We start from the raw sequence: 23259 nt of genomic DNA, 5'->3' as shown, positions 1-23259 counted from the left end.
CGCACACACACGCGCGCGCACACACACACACACACACACACACACACGCACAAACAAAAAACCCTAAGTCTTCCCTTCGGTTGCTACCCGCAATGACGTTTCCCCCTCGGGTCCCGCCCCTCAGGGGGCCTGGAATTTTGGGATTGGCCGAGAGCCTGGGCGACAAGGCCCCGATTGGGTGACGGGGCGCTGACTGACAGCGGGGGCGTTCGCCGCACCCTCCCTCCCCGGTGTGCGAGTGTGTGTGTGTGCGGTGTTATGCCGGACAAGAGGGAGGCGACCGCGGCGGCGGAGGCTCTGTTTATTGTCCCTGTCGGTCCGAGGAAGTCAGGGCTGCAGCACGGCCCACGAAGGCCGCCTTTGAGGCAGCAGCGGCAGGCGGCATCCCCGGGACCCGGAGCAGCCTGCCCTCACGGGGCGTGAGGAAGGACAAGGCGTCTCTGCGTCCTCGGGCTTCCGGGCCGAGCTCTCCGCTTGCACCTCCGGACCCCGGCCCCGCTGGCGGAGGCGCCCGCCGGAGGACGAGGAGCAGGAACCGCTGCTACTCAGCTGTCGCCGGCGTCCTCCCGCTTCCTCCTCCGCCTTTGCCTTAGCGACGGCGCTAGGCCCGGGCGACGCGATCGCCGCGCCTCGAGTTTGAGGGCGGCTGGCGGCGCGGCCTCCTCGGTGATCTCGGTCGGGCGTCCTCCCCGGGTCTCGGCGATGGGGCGCGGGGGGCGGCGCCGCTAAGAGCACGGCGAGTGCAGCGGTCGGTGCGGAGCGGCGGGGCCGGACGGCCCGCGAGGCGGCGGGAGCGGCGGCCGGGGCCTCGGGGCCTGTGAGCGGAGGCACCCGTCATGGCCAAAGCGGGCGGCGGCGGCGGCGCGGGAGCCGGCGGCAACGGGGCCCTGACCTGGGTGGTGAGTGGCGGGCGCCCGGCGGTGGGGGTCGGGGCCGCGGCATTGTTCCCGGCCCGCGGCGGGGCCGGAATTCCGCAGGGGGAAGGGGGTGGGGTGGACGGGAGGGGGAGAGGGAAATCCGGCCCTCGGAACGCGCGCGGGGTCGGGGCTTCTCCCTGCAAAGCCCCGCGCACCCCGCCCCTTTCCTTTCTTCTCCGCACCTCCCGGAAGGCTCCGGCTGCGGGAGCGTAACGCGCACTCGAAACTTTGGGGGACAAACCCTGAGCAGGACGCGGGCCCCCGTCCCGTACTCTTCCAGGGCAGCGAGAATGAGATGATAGGCATGGCGATAGGCGAGTGTGACTGTGTGCTTCAGCACTTTCTCCAAGTGTGGCTTAAAGAAATCCCGAAGAAAGGTGTGTGTGTGTGTGTGTGTGTGTGTGTGTGTGTGTTGAAAATGCAACCCTTTCCGAGGGTCTGATCTCAAAGAATGGATTTGGCGAGGAACGTGTCTACCGCCGTTTACACGTTCGTTCCGAGAGTCTGGGTCACTCGGGACGGCGGCTTCGCGGCGGTTAGTAGGTGTCGCTTGTCCACCTGTCAGGGCGGGATCGTTGAAAGGGACCTGCGTCGGCCTCGCAGGTGAGACGAGGCCGAACGGAGAGGCCGGGGGAGGTGACTGAGAGTGATCTGTCCTGGAGTTAGAAGGATTTCGGCGCCCACTTCCTGCCGGGAAGTAGTAGTGGAGGGAAGACCGAGAGAGACCCAGTTCCCACGGCAGATCGATAATTCACTCGCTCAGCGTAGAGTTCAGATCGGGGTCATTTCCTACACGGAGAAGCCCAGCTCAGCCAGCTGGCGATGTACCCAGGAGAAAAAGAAACAAGCATTCCATTTTCCAGGGGCTTTTGATAGACCCTCTTTCAAAACACCTAAGGAAGCTTTCAGAACGGCGTTTTTATTACTTAATTCTTCATTTTCTCTTTGCTTGGGCGAGGTGTGGGTGAGTTGAGTGGCCCTTCTGCTGTATTGGCAGGTACTCCCTGTACAAAGCTTGTTGCCCATAGCAGGAGAACATTGGGACCATTTTTTGTATGGCAAGGTGTTTTGCAAAATAACTGGCCAGGTTCTTACTGTTGAATCTCTCTAAAATTTGTGTATTATTCCAGTAATGTAATATGAGCAGACTAGAGGCCAGAGACTTAAAACGTCATCTGACATAAGTTAATGTTCCGTGTGGACATTTGGGGGAGAGGGGGAATGAAAAAACACAAGAAGAATGATTTTTTTGAAATCAACGGCCCTTACCCTGTTACTAAAATCGAACGACTACTAAAAAAGGAATTAGTTTGCCAGATAGTTCTCCTTCACTATTTGGGAGTGTTGAGGCCTGATCAGTGTTTTCTCTGAGGACCTCTGATTCTATAATGGTAAACATGTTTCTCCAAGATTGAATTGGTTGGCTTCAATATTTGATAGCAGTATTTAATTTGCTGCTATTTTACTTTGTAGATAATTAAATGATCATGTTTTCTTTCAAGCTCAGTAAGAAACTTTAAGAAATTTTGTGAAATTTAGAGTGTCTTGTTTAATATCGGAAAAATTCGTTTGAAACAAATCTATTTATTGATTAAAGATTTTTCATTATAAAAATGTTAATATAGGAAATAAAATAAAATAAGTAGGAAAAATCTTTTTATAGATTATATCCTCTTGTTGAATTAGTTCATTAAAAAGATAATTACCCCATAAGTTTACTATAAGGTTTGATGCATGCTTTAAATTGAAGTCAGATTATATGAACATCACTGTGTTCATAGTATACACCATTGATCATAGACTTGTTTAACTTTGTGGAAGATGATTAAGTGATGTGGTTATGAACATGGACTTTCAGGTGAGATTAATGGCTAAAAAGTTCATTTAGTTTTTTTCTGTATGATGACTCTACTAGTACTTAGTTGTCTTTAAGTTCTTTCGAAACAGTTTTGTTACAATGTATTTTGACAGCTGTCAAATAAGTGTGCATTTCAAAAAACTATCAGAATTGGTGAATTTTTGTGCATTCACTTTACTATTGAAGATGGAAGAAAATATGCAGCATTATCAGTGTATTATGCTTTATTTTCTTAAGAAAGGTAAAAATGCAACTGAAAGGCAAAAAAAGATCTGCGCAGTATATGATGAAGGTGCTGAGACTGATCAAACATGTCAAAAGTGGTTTGCGAAGTTTCTTGGTACAACTGACATTTTGGCCAAATAATTCTTTGCTGTGGGCCTGTCTTATGCATTGGAAGAGGTTTAGCAGCGTTGGCCTCTACCCACTAGAAGCCAGTAGCGGGAGATAGCTGACATTCTCAAAATATCCAAGTCAATGAAGTTATTGGTAAAAACGAAAAATGTGTCTTTTATTTTAAGGAAAAATGTAATGGTTTTTTGGCCAACCCAATAGATTCAGATCCTGTCTCCAACAGGAGTGCATAAGGAACTTAATATTTTGAAGCTTGTTTTCTCATCTGTAAAATAAGGTTGCCTTGAAAATTGAGATAACATATTTGGCACAGCACTGGTCTTAATAAATGTTTGTTTTTATTGATGAAATTCAAGAAGTGCACAATCAGAATGATAAAGTTGTTTTATATAAAATATCTTTAAGCCAGGGTGAAAGCAAATTATTCCTTTGCAAAGAGTTCAGGGGTTTGCTGCAGTGGCGGTCATCTGTGTCTGAGGAGGCTATGTGGAAATCGGTGTTATGTTGCCACCTGCTTGTGGGTAACAGGAAGAAGTAAAAATGGAGTTGGTCTCTGATATTATTTTGGGAATGCCATGTGTTGCTCATATTGACTTCTGTTTAGTTGGATGCCAGCATTTGGTGTTAGCAGTGAGTGTCACTGCACGAAAGTTTACATTATGATATCTGAAACCACAAAGCAAAGTGGTTTAAGACTAGCATTAACTCCTTAATCGTGTATTTGGTTTGTGTTAGATTTGCAGAATCTAAAATTTAAAAAGGTGAAAAATATAAATCCAGTAAAACTGTTTTGAGTTAAAATAGCTATGAAGGCTTCTCTGAAGGAAGCAGAGTTTCCTGAATTAGCTTTTTGTAAAGCTTTGATTTTTAGACCCTAATAGTTGATTGGATATTTTACTCCAGTCATTTATCATCTTTAAGTGGTTGTAAAAAATAAATTTGTGAAAATATAAGAATATAGTTAATCACTACGTGAATATTGATTTTTTCCTAGTAACCCTCTAATTTAATAGATTAAAAACATTGTAATAGAAAATATTCAGCATATAAAATAGTGGTGGTCAGAAAAGTATAAGGACTTTCTTTGTATCATCAGTCTTCAGCAATCGTCAGTTCAAGGTCACCCACTTTTCCCCTTCTCGTTATTTTGAAGTAAAGCAAACCCTATAATTATATCACTTTATCTGTAAATATTTTAATATTCAAATCTAAAACATATGCCTCTTTTTAAAAATTTAACCACAATTAACTGCAGTATTTATAAAGTTTTATAACATAAAATAAAATGTTTGAGTGGAAACATGGCTGCATATGAAAATATTGTTTAAAGACTTCTTTTATTTTTATTTAAATTTTATTTATTTATTCTTAGAGAGAGGGGAAGGGAGGGAGAAAAAGGGAGAGAAACATTGGTTGGTTGCCTCTAGCATGGCTCCAGCCAGGGACCTGGCCCACAAGCCAGGCATGTGCCCTGACTGTGAATCGAACCAGAGACCTTTTTGGTCCCCAGGCCAGCATTCAGTCCACTGAGCCTCACCAGCCAGGGCTAAAGATTTGTTTTAAGAATATTGTTTTAGTGGCTCATTTTTGCAAGTCTAAACTGCTCAAACAGATTTTCAAAGGCAGCTTTTTCTTTTTTAAAAAATATTTTATTTTTTTATCTTTAGAGGGGGAGGGAAGGAGTGAATATCAATGTATGGTTGCCTCTCATGAGTCCCCTGCTGGGAACTGGCCTGCAACCCAGGCATGTGCCCTGACTGGGAATTGAACCCCGATCATGTGGTTCGCAGGCCCGCGCTCAATCCACTGAGCTACACCAGCCAGGGCTTCAAAGGCAGTTTTTTCATAAATTATATGCCCTCCCAAACGAAATACATTTTGGATAGTTCTCATAGATTTATTTCTTCACAGTCTCCTTCCTGCACGTCATGTTTATTTTGGTCATTTTGCCTTAGTCTCCTTACCTTTCATCACAAATGCCTCTTTCATCCCTCTTTACCAGTCTAAATCTTAGTTACTCATCAAAGGCTACTTGAGAGTCTTACCAACCTTTTATCCTCCAATTCCTACTCATCTTTTTCTGTTACTCTTATGGATGATACAACATAAATGTCTTTTTACTGTAATTTTCATGTGTGATACCTTTGTCTTAACAATTAGATTATAAACTTTTGAAGTTAGAGATCATATATTTTACTTGTTTGTATTCTTTTTAGTAGGGGTCCCCAACCCCTGGGCCATGGACCTGTATGGGTACTGGACTGCCGCCTGGTAAGAACCAGGCCCCCAGCAAAGCTTGCCTGAGCTCCATCTGCTGGCCCACAGTGCCAGAAAGTTTGGGGACCGCTGCTTCATAGCAAAGAGCTGGATAAGTAATCTGCCCCCAGTTATTGTTAACAAAGTGGATAGTTAGTATGTACTTAACTTCCTGACAACTCTTTTTTCATTATCAGGACAAGTGGTCAAGTAGCAATATTCTTTAAATACATTCTCAAATAACATAATAGCAGTTTTTAGAAACAGTTTTTTATTCCATATATTTTATTTTTTTAATAATTCGTAATTTTTTGTTGTCATTCCATTATACTTGCCCAGTTTTCCCCCTTTGCCCTCCTCTGCCCACTCCCCCGCAAAAGTCAATCCCCACACTGTTGACCGTGTCCATGGGTCATTCATACATGTTCTTTGACTAGTCCCTCCCCCTTCTTTCCACCATTATCCCGCTTCCCCCTAGAAATAGTTTTTATAAATTGTGCTAGGTTTTCTTAGTAGAAGTGTGTTTACCTGCATGGTTTCAGAGCCGTTCGGTACTTAGATGGTAGCAACAGTTACATTTTACTAAGTATGTTTTTTACCAAGCCTCTTATATAAATTTAAGATTTAAAAAATTAAATCTTAATACAAATATGACCCCATTTTAAGGAAAAGGTTTAGTTGTTCCCATGTGCAGAGAAGGAAGCAGGGTCCTAGAAATTAGGTAACAAACTGTTAGGGCATGGCTAAGGCAGAGGTGGGTTTTAATCCAGGCTTATGTTCTTAACCATTATTTTATTCTTTTCCCCTCCCCCATTCGAAACTATTAAAAACTAAACCTATCTTTTATACCTTAATGTGACAGGATAAGCAAAGCATTTTGGGACATACCTATTCTACTAACCTATTTCATTCACACAAAAAGCTAGGGAGTACATTTCCTTTTCAGGGTATATAAATTTTGTATAGCATAATGCTCTTTAAGAGTATGGGCAATGAAATCACATCGTCTGGTTTTATAATTCCGCCTCTTTAAGTACTAGCTTTATTAGCGTTAGGAAAACACCTAACTTCTCCAGACCTTAGTTTCCTCATCCAAGAGAATCATAGTAATGGTTTCAACTTTATGGAGCTCTTATTAGGATTAAGATTATTTATATAATTCCCATAATGCTTGGCACATAGTAAGCTCTCAGATGGGTACAGGTACATACACACACACACACGCGCTCATTTTCCTTTTTTTATAGGAAGATTTTCTGACTTTTATTTACTTACTTACTTCCTTATTTATAGAAGGGAGGAGAGGAAGAGAAACATCAATGTGTGGTTGCCTCTTGCACGTCCCTGCCAGGGACCTGGCCTGCAACCCAGGCCTGTGCCCTAGACTGGGAATTGAACCCACAACCGTTTGGTTCACAGGCCAGCACTCAACCACCGAGTCACACCATCCAGGGCCATTTTCCTCTTTTTAATCCAGTGATAACCTATTTCATTTCTTTTGTCTCAGAGAAAGTGTACTTTTTATTTTGAGCAATAATCACTATAATAACTCTAGTTTAACATCTATCACCACACAGAAAACCTTAAAGACCCACTCTCAGCAACTTTCGCACTATACAATACCGTGTTATTAACTACAGTCACTATGCTGTACGTTATACTTCCAGAATTTACTTATTTTGGACACCTTTAGTCTTCCCTCCACCCCAATCTCTGCCAACTCTCAGTCTCTTCTTCATATATATGAGTTTGCTTTTTTGTGTTTGTTTTGGTTTATTTTAGGGTCTTTGTAAGTGAAATTATATAGTACCTGCATTTGTCAGACTTAATTCATTTAACGTAATGACTTTAAAGTCCTTCCATATTGTCACAAATGTCAAGATTTCTTTTTTTATGGCTAAATTATACTCCTTCATGTGTGTGTGTGTGTCACATTTTCTGTATGCATTCATCCATGGACGAACACTTCAGGTTGCTTCCGTGGCTTGGCTATTGTAAATAATGCTGCAGTGAGCATGGGGGTGCATATATCTCTTTGAGTTACTGTTTTCATTTTCTTCAGATAAATACATAGAAGTGAAATTACTGGGTCATATGGTAGTTCTATTTTTAATTTTTAGAAGAGTCTCCATACTGTTTTTTATAGTGACTGTTCTTTATTGGTGGGTAGTACATTCCTACCAATGGTGCACAAGTATTTTCCTTTCTCTACATCCTCACCAAACTTGTTATTTCTTGTCTTTAAAATAATATACACATATATACACATACATGTATATACATATATGTTTATTTATTTAGAAAGAGGGGAAGGGAGGGAGAAAGAGAGGAGGGAAATACTGATATGAGACAGAAACACAGATTGTTTGCCTCTTGCACAGGCCCCAACTGGGGACCAGGCACACAACCCAGGCACATGCCCTGACTGAGTTTGCAACTGATTGGATTTGAACTGGTGACCTTTTGTTCTGTGGTATGATGCCCAGCTGAGCCTTCTCACTGTTGATAATAGCCTTCTAACAAGTGGGAGGTGATATCATTATGGTTTTGATTTGCATTTTATGGTGCTTAGTGATGCTCAGCACTTTTTTATGTACTTGTTGTCCATCTGTATGTTTCTTAGCAAATATTGAGATTCTCTGCTCATTTTTTAAATTAAATTGGTTTTTATTGGTGCTATGTATCAGATAGATGATTTGCAAATATTTTCTCCCTTTTGGTAAGTTGCCTTTCATTTTTGTAATGATTTCTTTTGCTGTTTAGAGAGAAGTTTTTTGTTTGATGCAGTCTCACTTGTTTATTTTTGCTATTGTTGCCTTTGCTTTTGGTGTCCGATCCTAAAGATCGCCACCAACACTGATGTCAGGGAGCTTACTATCTGTGTTTCTAAGAGTTTTATGGTTTCGAGTCTTACATTCAAGTCTGTAATCCATTTTGAGTTGGTTTTTGTTTGATTTCTGTGAAAAAATGGCATTGGATTTTTTATAGGGATTGCATTGAGTCTGTAGATTGCTTTGGGTAGTATGGACATTTTAACAACATTGATTCTTCCAGTCCCTAAGCACAGAATACCTTTTCATGTATTTATGTTTTCTTCAGTTTCTTTCCTCAATGTCTGGTAATTTTCAGTGCAGAGGTATTCACCTTCTTGGTTAAATTTATTCCTAGGTGTTTTATTCTTTTTGATGCAGTTGTATATTAGATTGTTTTCTTAATTTCTTTCAAACAGTTTGTTATTCAAGTATAGAAACAACATTTTGGTATATTGCTATTGTATTCTGCAACTTTACTGAGTTCATTGGTTAGTTCTAGTAGTTTTTTGGTTGAGTCTAGGATTTTCTATATATAATATGTCATCTGCTAATAGTGATAGCTTTACTTCTTTTCAGACTTGGATGTCTTTTATAGAAAGTGTATTTTTTTTTCCACAGTGGACATTTTAGCATTTCTTATAATCTTAAGTATCCCTCATCCTCCACACTTCTCCTTGTCCTTGTCTTAGGGAAGACATTTCTGGAGTAGCATAGTTGGAAGACAAATTTATAGCTTTTGTTTCTATTAATGGTGGGTAGGTAACATAACTCTTTCTGTTGTTAATATAGGTGAAATGTGGCTAAAATAGACATAAAGCATGGCAGCCTTGAGGGAGAAAAAGGGAAGAGATGATGCAGAAGGAGAATGAAAGTGAAGGGATACTATAGAAGATAAGAGACTTGTTGCTAACGCTTTTGCTAATCCTACTCTTGTTTGCTTGGGGAGGATGAGATTTTGTGCCGATTATGTGAATGAGTGGCGCAGTTCGTTTTTAGCACCAACTGGCAGACCATCTCCTCGCCCCTCTCTGGCAGCAGCTCATCTTTCTATAGAAAAACAAGAACTGTGGATGATTGCCCCAGATTCCTATATTTTAAGTGACAACTCTATGTAAGAAGAATCTTTCTTTTTACAAAATAATCTTGGTATATACTCATTCTAAAATAAGGAGTTTGTTTTATTGGAATGTTTTTCTTTTCTGGGGTTTGAGAAGTATTCTTGATAAAGGTTGAGTCTTGGATAAGTATGAAATCTATATTCTTTTACTACCAGAAGTTAGTATTGCAAAAGTGCTATGAAGTAGATTAATATTTAAAAATAGATTTTATATATTATTTTTATTCTTTTGTTATAACTTAAGTGTCCCATATTGTATCACGTAGCTCGACAGCCAGCTATTGAACTGTGGAAAAAGTCACTTATGTCATCATCATATGTGTAAATCACAAAGAATAGAACGAAAACAACCTTTTCAGATATGTGAAGGATATGTGTCTTAACATGGGATTATTTTACATTTTCATTGCTTCTAATTTACGTAGGAATGAAAATGTTGCCCCGATTTCTTAGATTGCAGTGTAATTGGGTGCTGGAAGTATAAACAGTTTGGTAATTTGACCAACAAATAAATAAATCACAAATAAACTTAAATCACATGTTTTAACTTCTACTTTGATAAAAGTTTATTTGGAATTCTTTTGATAGCTAATTACTTTTAATGACATAGTGTTAATATCTAGTCAATATGGAATACTTAATGTAATTACTGTAAGTGTAATATATCATTACTATGAACATATAAGAAAAAGAAAAGGTTTAATCATTTTGAATCAAAAGACCCCTTCTTTTCAATATTTAAAATGAGCATAATTCTCTTAGACTGAAGGTATCAAATATATATCACTCTCTTTTGTCATGTGTACAATTGAGTGTGCTTTTTATAAATGTGTACGTATGAGTTTGCTGGTCTGTTTTTGTTAAGGCTTATTTCTTGATCTTTTTTCTGAATATTATCAGTAACAGTATTAAAACTTGATGATACTTGGGATGACTGTCCTCCTTCTTCCCTTTTTAAGGTAAAGATAGTGGTAATAATGTGATCAAAGATTTTTTTCATTTAATTTCTTTGTTCTTAGGTGGGGGTTGGTTGTATTCAAACCTGTTCTAGGTATGGGACCATCTCATTGAATAGAAAGGGAAGGGGAGTTGCCCTCTCTTGCTTTACCCTCAGATTTTCATTTTTAGTGGCCTGGCCATTACTCAGAGGACAACTTGCTAATAAACAGGAGCTGAAAGAGACCATTAGTCTAGGTTTCTGTCAGGAAAGCTTATTGACATCTTAGGAGAGAACCTTCTTTGTTGGTTCTTTGTTGCTCATAAGCTAGTGAGCATTGCAAACTATCATTTGCAGACGAGAGAGTAAGATAAATCTGATGGCAATATTAATTTCTACTTTCTACTTTGTCAAGGCTGCCAGTCTTCCTTGTTGATTTGGGCTTCACTTCCTGTTTGCCTAGATTGAAGTTAGACGATTGGGACAGCAGAAGTAGTAAGAAAGTACAAACAGTGCCTCTGGAAAAAAGAAAGCTTCAGTTTTATCCTAGCGTAATTACATTTCACATAAATATGTTAACAAGCTTTAAAATATATGTTCATTGTAGAAAATTAAAAAGTGTGTATCAGAAAATGACCAATATTTCTATTTCTCACAGATTGATTTATTGATATTCTGTGGGTATATTTTATATTTTCTTATGCATATATATAACTTATTTTGTGATGAAAATTGGCTCATTTTAATAACTTTGTTCAATATACAGGGTAGTTTTAATAAACTACAATCTTAAAATACTTGATATAATTTGAATTAAAAATATAGCAATAGAAGTCTATAATTAATACAAATATTTATTTTGGTCTGAGTAACTAAAAATACTCAGTGAAATATCCAGTGAAATATCCAGGTTAAAGGTTTATGTGAAGTTTTGGGAATTCTTTAATATCATAATTAAGAATCGATTTGAAATATCTACAAAAGACCTTAAAACATCTGTTTGATTATGATATTCTATAAATAATATGTAATTTCCATTACTTTAAATAGAACAATACATCTTTTTCTTCAACACCTGTCATGTGATAGGTAGGAACATGTATTTTGGCATAAAATGTTTTACATATATTGTCACATTTATGTTCTAATCATTTATATACAGAGGGGGGCAAAAGTAGGTTTACACCTGTGTAAACACCAGTGCACGAAACACCAGAGTTTATTCTTGTATTGTTATTTATTAATTATTGTATTTATTTCCGTGTGTATAACTTTAAATCAACTTTTGCCCATCCTGTATTATTCCTAGAGAAAATTACAAATAGTAATCTGACAAAGCCAGCTACATTTCACATGCTCTGTGATTTTTGAGACATCCTAGCAAGAATGACAACTTTTTGAACTTGATAGGAAGGTGGTAGGTGCAAGCCAGACATTCCTTACTTTCATGTGTCCATCTGGAGATGGTGGTGGCAGTTGGTAGTAAGGGGCTGTGGAGAACATTGTAAATTCTTGAAAAAGGAGTTAGGTAGTCCTTCACCCCATACCTGAATGCCACTTGTTCCAATGTGGAAGTCCAAATTAGGGAGACACGAGTCTCTGGTTGTGTCTGATCTTCAAAATGCTTCATTTGTCGTAGGATTTGTTTGAGAGAGGTAGTCTTGAATAGGAAAAAAAAAGCCCTCACTTGGATGGTTTTATAAGTTCCAATTTCATGCCAATAATTGCAAAGTTCTAAGTCAGTGGTAAGAAGTTAACTCACCTTTGATTCCATTGTATTTATCATTATTAAACACTTTTTTTAAAAGATCATTAAGATCAAAGTCATTATAATCTTTGTTTTAACTATTTTGTTTTCACCATTAGATTTTTTTCTCTAATCATCTCATCATGAAAAGCAAGGAACATAATTAGAAATACTGAGAGTGTCTAGTATTTTAAAAATATGGTTCATATTTTTGGCCAGCTAGTTCATAATCTAACTTTTGATAGAAACACAATATAAAGACTTTATGAAACAGAATTATTTTCTTTTGTCCAAAGGTATTTTTTTAAATTAAGAACTCTTTAATTATTTATGTCATTTTTCACTTATTGTTGTGTGTTTCTGGGAACTTTTTTTTTGTCTCAGAGATATTTATTCATAAACTACATTTAAAGTAATACAAAAGTTGCCCTGGCTGGTGTAGCTCAGTGGATTGAGCGCAGGCCTGCGAACCAGAGTATTGCGGTTCAATTCCCAGTCAGGGCACATGCCTGGGTTGCAGGCCACTTCCCAGCAGGGGACACATGAGAGGCAACCATGCATTGATGTTTCTCTCCCTCTCTCCTTCCCTTCCCCTCTAAAGATAAATAAATAAATAAATCTTAAAAAAAATAAAGTAATACAAAAGTTTTCCCAGGAAATCCACAGGCTTCTCACCATGCTCACTCTTTAAAAAATTTTTTCTTGTATTTTTTCCATTCCCATTTAATCTCCTTATATCTCCCTCCCTACCATAATCACCACACTCTTGTCCATGTCCTTGAGTCCTTTTTCCTTTTTAGTCGATTCCTCCAACCTCTTAATCTGTCATTTTGCTCTCTATCTATGAGTTTGTCTGTATTTTCCTTATTAGTTCACTTTGTTAATTAGATTCCACATGAGTGAAATCATGGTATTTTTAATGAACTCTGAGCAGATTTAATGAGTAGCCTTATAAGTGAGAAAATATAAAAGTATCATTTAAAGTTTAGAAAATGAGTTATGATACTGTTTAATATTGTAAAATATTAAATATGTTTAATTTTAATTTATGGTATTAGAAGATTTTAATTAACATTTGAATTTCCATAGGGTTTGTATGTTATAATTCTTGTTTCGGTTTAGACTATGCACAGGTTCTATGGTTTGATTTTTAAATATACATGTAAAGACCATGTAATGATATTCTTTTTAATAATAACTTTAAAGATGATGGAATGGCTATTATCTTTGACCTGAATTGAAGTGGTACACTGCTTGTTCAAATGCACAAAATCTCTCTCACTGTTCCTTTGTTTCTCTTCTGATTGTTTCACTATTACTGAAGTTCAAAGACCTGTGAAGATATTTTATTTTTCTCAGTGTCTTGTATTTGAGTTTTTAACCACTTTATTTATTTTTATTTTTTAAATTTATTTTTATTGTATTTTTCCATTACCATTTATCCCCCTTATACCTGCCTCCCCCTGCCCTGCAGTCACCACACTGTTGCCATGTCCATCCATGAGTCCTTTTTGCTCAGTCCCTCTACCCCCTAACCTCTCTCCCCAGAGCTGTCAGTCTGCTATCGGTGAATCTGTCTCTGTTTTGCTTGTTAGTTAAGTTTATTTATTTATTGACTCTAAGAAACTCAGGCCTCATAATACCTTTCTTTTAGTTGGATGTCTTATTTGTCAGTATTAGGGAATTCCAGAAGGAGAGAGGTGTTTCCCAATGCTATTAAGAGGACAGGGAAATTTCCAGACCATGGGAATTCGAGTTTGGGAGCCTTATCTGCTGTAATGGATATTATCAGGATTACCTGTCTCTGCCTCCTCGGAACTGGAAGAGACACTGAAATCATAGGGTGCCTCAATAAGGAGGCACATATCACCGATGCATAGCAATTATGGCATGATCTGCAAAAGTGTGACATTTGAGATTTCATAAACCATGTTTAGTATTCTCCATTATATTAGTGTTTACTAACTACATAGGTTATTATTCTATGTAAGTTACTTTTGCCCACTCTTTACTATAATCTTCAATAGGTTAATGGCAGGGGACTTAATCTGCCAGTTTTTAGGACCTTTGCAGCCAGTCAGGTTCAATCATTGTGAACCTGTAACCTGATCAGAACTAATATTCCTTGGGTAGTTTTGAGGACTACAAAAATTAACTTGATTATCTTACAGAAATAGGAGATACTTATATTTCTAGATTGAATAGATATAGGCTTTTCTAGCTGTTCTGGTGACTATGCATTATAGTATGAAACTGCAGTTTCACACTATATTATAAAAAGAACTAGGCTGTCAGTAAATAGATTGTTCTCTTAGGACTTGAAAGTCAGTGCACCTGAAAGATAATTTTGTTAAAAAGAAAACCTATGACATGTATCCATATACATTTTAGTTTACCCCTTGGTAGGTTATTTAAATTTGATTTTTTGGTTAATTTTAGACTCTTTTTGATCAGAACAATGCTGTAAAAAAAGAAGAGTCGGAAACTGCAAACAGAAATGATTCTTCAAAGAAGTTGTCTGTTGAGAGAGTATATCAGAAAAAGACACAACTTGAACACATTCTCCTTCGTCCTGACACATACATCGGGTCAGTGGAGCCATTGACACAGGTAGTCGTTTTTAAATTTTATTGGAATTAGGAGATGTATATTTATATCTACTTTTTAACACAATTTTTGTGATTATATGCTTTATAAGTATATAGTTTCGTGTCTCTGTCATCATAAGCAAAATAGAGGCTATAAGAGAGTTAGAAATATCTACATTTCTTGCTAGGGATAAAAAAGCTAAGAGATAAAAACTATCCAAAGTAAGAAGTATAGAGTAAAATGGTACTATATGTACTTTTAGAAAAGTGCTTAATGAAGTTCATGCATGCTGTGGTTTACTTTAAATTCTAGAATTTATACATACATACTAAAGTATATATGTATAAATTCTAGAATTTACGTATGTATGTAATGCTATACATATATACTAAAGTATGTATGTATAATATTATGGACTTGGCCTACACATATTATCTTGTTTGATTTTTAAAATTTTGGGAAGTAGATACTGTTATCTTCATTTTATAGATGAGGAAATGAATTTATATAAAGTAACTTGCTCAGATCTGTCAACTAGGGAGAGCTGGGATTCAAAGCTGGGTCTCTTTGACTCCCAAGTCATGTTGCGTTCATATTATTTTAATCTGGGCTCCTTATAAAATAGAAAAATATAGAGCTTATAGTAAAAATGTAAAGTATATATATTTACATTTTTTCTATTTTTCTTAAATACTGTTTCTTATAATTCTTGGTGCCTTATATTAAAACTAAATTTATGGCTAAAATGCAGATGATACAAAATGAACAGTTTTTCAGTTTTGAGGTTATTTAAATTAATTGTGAATACAGTGATATTGATTGTAACTGAAGTAGTATATGTTTTTTTTTTACTTTGAAAGTCTAAGTATTTACAGCATAAAGGACAGATTTATGTTGATACTGTGCAAAATTGATGCTAAACACTTTTTTACTTAATAAGTTTTCTTGAATTTCTCTCAATGCAGCTAATGTGGGTGTATGATGAAGATGTAGGAATGAATTGCAGAGAGGTTACCTTTGTGCCAGGTTTATACAAGATATTTGATGAAATCTTGGGTGAGTACTGGCTTGAGATTTAATGCATCTATTTCTGCTGGTATCATTAAGTCCCTATATATAAAGCCAGACTTACAATATAAATTTTAAAGGCATATTCCTTTTTTTATGCTGAATATAAATGTTCTTTAGAACATTTGCATAATTTACTATATGCAATATTTTTGTATCTGCTTAACATATCTTTGTGTTTTAACTGTTTGTTTGAAAAACAAATGTGATATATTTGATTAGTGATCCTGAAGTTGCTTTGTAGTCATGTATATGTAATAATCTGGGAGTTGCTTGCATCCCAGTCACCTGGGAGGTATCTTAAAAATAGAGATTACAGCCCTAGCCAGTGTGGCACAGTTGGTGGGAGCTTTGTCCTGTAAACCAAAAGGTTGTTGGCTTAGTTACTAGTCAGGGCACATGCCTAGGTTGTAGGTTTGGTCCCTGGTTGGGGTACATACAAGAGTTAATCCAATGAACTTGATCTCTTCCTTTCTTTCTTCCTTTGTCTCTCTCTAAAATTAATAAGTATGTCCTCAGATGAGGATTTAAAAAAATAGAGACTACAGGGAGCCTGAGCCTTGCAGATTCAGTGAGTTTAAGGTGAAATATGTAAAATTGTGTTTTTACTAACAAATACAGTATTTTTTGTTGGGCAGTCTAGTTTAACAGTCTTTGTTATGCCCTGGCTGGTGTGGTTCAGTGGATTGAATGCCAGACTGGGAACCCAAGGGTCACTGGTTCGATTCCCAGTCAGGATACAAGCCTGAGTTGTGAGCCAGGTCCCCAGAAAAGGGTATGCAAGAGGCAACTGCACATTGATGTTTCTCTCCCTCTCTTTCTCCCTCCCCCTCTCTAAAAATAAATACATACAATCTTTATAAAAACCAAGTCTGTTCTGAATGATCTCTTTGCTTTCCAAATCACATCATTAATTAAATGTCAATAAAGTCCGTAGCCTAATTAACTCCTAGGGGATGCTTGCACTTTGGAGATGTTTTTCGCCAAGGACTTTCTAGAAACTGTGCTCTGTCTCCTTACCAGTGCCACTTGAGGTTTCCTAGACAGCAGAATTGTGTGGGTTTGAGCTTCTTCCAGTGGGTCTTTGTGACAAGGAGAGGAGAGTAAAACCAATTACTCATGTTTTCTTTCTTTCACTATTGCCCCTCAGCTGTCTTCTAGTGGTTAATATATCAAGTACATTACTTATACTGCATAGGATTTAGGGATTTCTAAGGATGCTAAAGACTTTGCCTTTGTAATTCAAAAATAACTTACTGGCTTTAGTTTAATCTGTTCATAAAATCACTAGACTATTGAAGGAGACCAAGAGAAAGTAGTTATTTGTTACCAAGATAAAATATAATTAAGATATCAAAACTACAGAACAACCATCATTCAGAACCATCTGAAATATGGCTGTGTAGACCTACAACTAGGGAATTAAAGAAGAAGCCACTTCAAGACTGGTAGGAGGGGCAGAGACACAGAATGGATTGGTCCCGTATCCACTTGTGGTGGATAAAAATACAGAGGGATATCTTGGCTGCTGAGGTCCCCCCTGAGGAGTGAGGGGTCCCAGCTTCATACCAGGCCCCTCAGCACAGGGATTTAGTGCCAGGAAGAGAAGTTCCCATAACTTGTGTCTGTAAAAACCAGCAGGGATTAAGGCTGAGTGAGACAGACTTCTGGAATCCCAGTTAGTTCCTCTTAAAGGGCCTGTGCATGGACTTACTTGGATTTACTTGGACTTGAGTTCTGATGCTGAGGCTGTAGCTCAAAAGGCACCAGGGACATACTGAGAGGAACTGAATTGCCCAGTACCAGGGCCAGAGCTGAGGGGCAGCTTTCTCTGAGACAAGTGCTAACAGAGGTGATTATTCCTTTGATGAACTCTCCTTGGACAGAGCTGGCAGGCAGCCTCTATGTCTGAGACTCCATCACCTGGCTCACACTGCTTGCCCTGCCCTAGTGATTCCATAAGATCCCACCCCACAAAACTTTTGGACCCTCCCAGGTGGTTTCCAGTGTTTTTTTCCATAAAAATGGCCTGTCTTGGCCCCTGCTTCAGATTTTCCTAAAATCTCTCAAACAAGCATCATCTAGCCTCAGTGGGTCCTGTACCTCTTGCTTAGTGATCCCAGCCCTGGCACTAGCAGCAGCCAGACTTGGTTCATAGCTTGGCCTCATTTGGGCATCTCTAAGCCTAACGCAAATAGCAGCCATCTGCAGATAGCTTTGCAGCTCATGCTGGATGGCCCTGGACAGAACACATGCAGTGATTGACCTTGACCTGCACCTCTCAGGAGGCCTCTCAGCCAGTGCACCCAGTAAATAGCTTCAGACCATGTTGAACCACCTCCACAAGTGACATACTCAAGGGGTGGACTCAGTGAGCACCAGCTTTGTGGAGTGGTAAGCCCCACAAAGTAAGCCCTGCACAGCTGATCCTCCATGGTGGTCAGTGGTCACAGCCAGTTCTCGCAGCTGATTAGCCTGATGATTGGCATGCCAACAACAATCACGGGTTAACTACAAGTACATGGACTTACTTGGATTTACTTGGATAAATAGCCCACACTGGGGTGCACCTCAAGTATTTAGCTTGGGTGATTGGGGAGGCTGTGCCACTGGACCCTACAGAACACCTACTACATTACGTGACTTTACTAAGCATAGGAGATGGAGCAGCTCTACCTAGTACATAGGAACAGACAGAGAGGCTGCCAGAATGAGGCAAAGAAACATGTCCCAAATGAAAGAACAGACAAAATGCCAGAAAAAGATGGAGATAAGCAATCTTACTACATACAGAGTTCAACACACTGGTTATAAGGATGTTCAGTGCACTTAGCTAGAACCTCAGCAGGATAAAAAAGGACCAGTCAGAAATGAAGGCTACATTAACTGAAATGAAGAGTAATTTATAGGGTATCAACAGTAGAATAGATGAAGCTGAGAATTATATCAGCAATTTGGAATACAAGCAAACACCCCCACCCCCAATCAGAACAGCAAAAACAAAACAAAAAGAAAAAAAGAATCCAAAAAAATGAGGATAGTGCAAGGAGCCTCTGGGACAACTTCAAGCATACCAACAGTCACATCATGGGGGTCTGGAAGGAGAAGAGAGACAGCAAGAAATTGAAACCCTATTTGAAAAAATAATGACAGAATACTATAACCTGGTGAAAGAAATAGACATACAAGTCTGGGAAGCGCAGAGTCCAAACGAACCCAAAGAGGCTAACATCAAGATACATTATAATTAAAATGCCAAAGGTTAAAATCAACTAGAGAATCTTAAAAGCAGCAAGAGAAAAGCAGTTAGTTACCTATGAGGGAGTTCCCATAAGACTGCTAGCTGATTTGATTTCCCAACAAGAACTTTACAGGCCAGAAGGGATTGGGATTGGCAAGGAATATTCAAAGTGATGGAAGGCAAGAACCTACCACCAAAATTACTGAGCAAAGCTATCATTTAAAATTGAAGGACAGATGAAGAGCTTCTCAGACAAGAAAAAGCTAAAGGACTTCATCACCACCAAACCAGTATTATATGAAATGTTAAAGGGTTATCTTTAAGAAGGAAAAAAGATAAAAATTATGAACAATGAAATGACAGTAAATATATATCAACAATTGAATCTAAAAAACAAACAAGCAGAACAGAAGCAAACTCATAGATACAGAGAACATTTTGATGGTTGCCAGATAGGAGAGGTTTAGGGAATGTGAAAAAGGTGAAAGGATTAAAAAGGATTGAGTACAAATTAGTTGTTACAAAGTAGTCATGGGGATATAAAGTACAGCATAGGGAATATAGTCAGTACTGTTCTAATAACTATGTATGGTGTCAGATGGGTGCGAGATTTATTGGGATGATCTGTTAGTAAGTTATGTAATATCTAATCACTGGGTTGTACACCTGAAACTAATATTATAATTTATGTAATTGAAAAATACAAATATGATTTAAAATAACAATATATGTGATTAGATCCAGTTTTTCACATCTGGATCTGGAGTAAGGAGTTGTAAACTGCAGGTGTTTGCTCTTACTTAATTTGTCTTACTATATCACAAAATTGTTCCCCTTCTTGTTTTGTGTAGAAGACATGAAAATTACTCAGTATGATACATAATTTAAGAATATTATTTGGAAAATAAGGTTTTATATTAGAAGTTACCAGTAATTATTTTTATTTACTATTACCATACGTAACTGTTTATATTAAGTTGTGGTACACATGCACTTGGGTCCTTGTATTTCTTTATATAACTTTATGTTTGATTACTCATTGATATATTCAATTTTATAGTTAATGCAGCTGATAATAAACAGAGGGATAAGAACATGACCTGTATTAAAGTTTCTATTGATCCGTAAGTATATTCCAAGTTTAATTTTTTATGCTGAATTTTATTCATAGTGCCCAACTTATGAATACTTCTCAAGCGAATAATGTATACATTTAGTGCTTTTTTGTTTCCCTTTTGCTTAAGTCCTTGTTATTTTTGCTTTTAGCCAGAACATTATACTCTTAAAGTTTCTTTTCTCATTCATGATCTTTTCCCCCCAAATATTTTCTTATGTGAGTTCTCGGAGACCACTTTTCTTTGTCTTTGATGCTGTGGATGCTGTTTCAGCTACTGAAATAATTATTTTATCTTTTCTTTCTTAATATTGCTTTGGGAATCAAGGTTATGGGCAATGGCCCGTTTTAGTCCAGTTGTTTTATAGGTTGAATTTGCTTTTCAAGATCTGTATTTGAACTTTGTCATTATTTATAACATCATTTATAAATTAGAAACTGCTTGTATTATAAAATATATATACACTAGGTGTTCAGCTAATTAGATCTCACTATGGTGATTTTTTTTTTTTGAGGACTGAGGGGGAGTGAAAATAATGAAGTTTTAGGTTAAAAATATAGTTGTTAGATTTATTCTACTTTCATTAGCATGCCTTTTGTAAAATACTTATTTTTATCCTTTATAATTTTATTAGTAATTTAGCATGATTTTAAGATTTTTCTGTAATATGAAAATTTAATAATTCAGGCATAGCCTTCTGTCAATAATCTGATTTTGGATGGCATGGATAATATTGATGATATAATAAAAATATAGTTTATATTTGGTTATATCATGGAATTAACTTTGTGAAAGTCTTACCACATAACTATGCTGTTAAAGTTCTTGATTTTTCTTTATTTTAAAAAAATTTAAATCCTTTATAATAAATATATTTTTGATAATTTAGTTGGTAAGGTGTGTTGGATAAGTTACAACATAAGCAGAAATATAAGATAGTTTTAAGAAAATTTTAATTGTCAAGATTACTTTTCTTTCATATTTAAGAAATTTTCAGTTAAAAACTCTATCACTGATTATGTTTTAGGAGGCCTAGTAAGGAGTAATAGATGTTAAATTCTTTGTAGGTTTAATCTTTCTTAAAATTCAGATTTGAAAGATTCTGATTTTAAAATAAGGAAGAATGGGCTTTCCTTACATAAATTCTTGATGACCATGGCTGCAATTATTTGGTCCTTTTATCTTAATTGACCACTTGAACAACACAGACTTTAAAAAAAGCTTACAAAGAACTGTATTATAACAAAGTAATGAATAAGCAAGCTATGAAACAGCTGTGCCGGGGGTGTCTGTTTGGTGTCTCTGCAGCACACTGGAAGAAGAGTCGTTTTAGGCCACACATTAAATACATGGTGATGCATAATCACAAACAAACCTCATAATGTTTTAAGTGAATTTATGATTTTGTGCTGGGCCACATTCACAGCCATCCTGTGCCACATGTGGCCTATCGGCTGCAGGTTGGACACCCCTGGACCAAATAATGGTTCTTGGTGGCATGCTTTACCTTAAGTTTATTACAAGTTCTGGACAAAGAATAATTCTGTGCCTTTATTACTCTCTTTCTAAACTCCCTTTCCAATCAACAAACATTTTTATATGGGCATAAGAGTGACATGGAATTATAGCTAAATTTACTTGATTCTTAATGGTAATTAGATACCTTTTTTTTTCTTGTTCATCTCTATGCCATTTTAACTACTTCTGCTAGAAAGTTCTTCTGTTTCAATATAAAATAAAAATTCATAGTCAGCTACTCCCAAGGAAGAAAAATGAAAGTAGTACATTTTTACCACTTCTTTTTTACTTTACTTTGTTTATAAATTACTGATTAGAAACTATTGATTCTTCTGTTTTTAATTGAAGTATATATATATACACATATTTTAAAATTGATGGTTAGACAAACATTTTGGAAGACGTTGATGATATTTATATTTTATTTCTTTTTATCTTATTTCTGAATTTTAGTCATTTTTGTGAATTTCATTCTATAAACACATTTCCTATTTTTTCCTTTACTACATATATTACAGAATAAATCTTATTTTTATTAAAATGAATCTTATATGTAATCTTTGCTTGTTTGATTTCTAATTTAAGAAGTCATTTTAAAACAGTGTTGAAATGGGAATGAGTACTGTTATGCTATTTATTCCATTGACCCAGTTTTCTCTTCTGTACAGTTTTGATATCCTTTCAGTTTCATTCTTTCTAACATTTTTGTATAAAAGATTTTTATTTTTCTTTGTGCATGTTTGTACATGAACTTTTTGTGTAAAGGAGAGGTTGAATTTTGATAGTTAAGTGTAGAGAATATACAGCACAGCTTAGCTCTTATTCTTTTTCCACAGTACTCTGAAGTGAGTATATAATTTAAATAAAGCTGTAGAAATAAATTAGCACTGGATGTCATGCAGAATTTGGATAGCTTTTTCAGAAAATTGGAGAATTTGAATCAACTTTTTACAGGAAAACTTAAAACTTATTAAGTAATATAACATAATGGTTAGTGTTGGAACAGCTTATTTGCTGGAATCTATTTGATTGAAAACAAGCAAATGTAGAAAGCACATTAAACAGATTTCCAGCTCTTCCAGTAGTTTAAGTAATCTTGTTTATTTACAGTTAAAACTCTTAAAACTGTAGCTTTCAGAAAAATTACACTTATACTAACATTTACATTTTTTAAAAATGGGATTATAATATATATACTATTTTATATCTTTCTATTTTATTTGATATATTATTGACAGCCTTTCTTATTAACTTATAGATCTACTTAATTCTTTTTGTATGACTTATGTGTTGATATTTTATAATTTAACCTCTTTCTGGTTGATGAATATTGGATATTTAGGATATTTGCATTGTTTTTCAGCATTAGTTATTTTGAAACTTAACTTGTAGCTCATTTAAATTCAGTATTTTTCCTAATATATTTGTGAAGATTATTGATGGAGCAAAGAATGCAGTTACAGAATTTTGAGTTATTGTTTAGAGATTACAGAACTAAATACTAGATCTGGAAAGTAGTATAGATTGAAATTTTGTAATATGGAGATGACTTTGATAGAATGTTCCAATTCCATACTCGTATAGACGTACTAAATGCAGGAGGTATCAAGCCTTATTTTTTGAGATTGTGATAGACATTACCTTAATTATAGTACCATATATGCTAATAGAATGAAAAAACTTTTAAATGTTTTTCCATGAGTATATTGACTTTGGTGTCATCCTGAGA

The 23259-nt window shown here is 36.8% G+C and overlaps 1 protein-coding gene across 2 annotated transcripts in view; it reads left to right on the top strand.

Annotated features, from left to right (window-relative positions):
- The first annotated feature begins 223 nt into the window (after positions 1–223).
- TOP2B (DNA topoisomerase II beta) overlaps positions 224–23259 on the top strand; it is a 65377-nt gene continuing 42341 nt past the window's right edge. The window contains exons 1-4 of one of the 2 annotated variants that reach the window (XM_037070721.1): positions 224–899; positions 14454–14609; positions 15554–15644; positions 19958–20021. In XM_037070721.1, the coding sequence (XP_036926616.1) occupies positions 837–899; positions 14454–14609; positions 15554–15644; positions 19958–20021 (374 nt within the window). In that variant the 5' untranslated portion in view covers positions 224–836. Of the gene's footprint in view, positions 900–14438; positions 14610–15553; positions 15645–19957; positions 20022–23259 lie in introns of both variants that reach the window. The other variant, XM_037070720.1, reaches the window with a different exon arrangement.

The sequence above is a fragment of the Sturnira hondurensis genome, unplaced genomic scaffold (genome assembly GCF_014824575.4).
Source record: "Sturnira hondurensis isolate 20B ecotype Veracruz unplaced genomic scaffold, ASM1482457v3 Scaffold0019006, whole genome shotgun sequence".
In the NCBI taxonomy this organism is placed as follows: domain Eukaryota; kingdom Metazoa; phylum Chordata; class Mammalia; order Chiroptera; family Phyllostomidae; genus Sturnira; species Sturnira hondurensis.
Note: the sequence above shows the minus strand (reverse complement) of the source record. Positions and strands in the feature narration are given on the sequence as shown.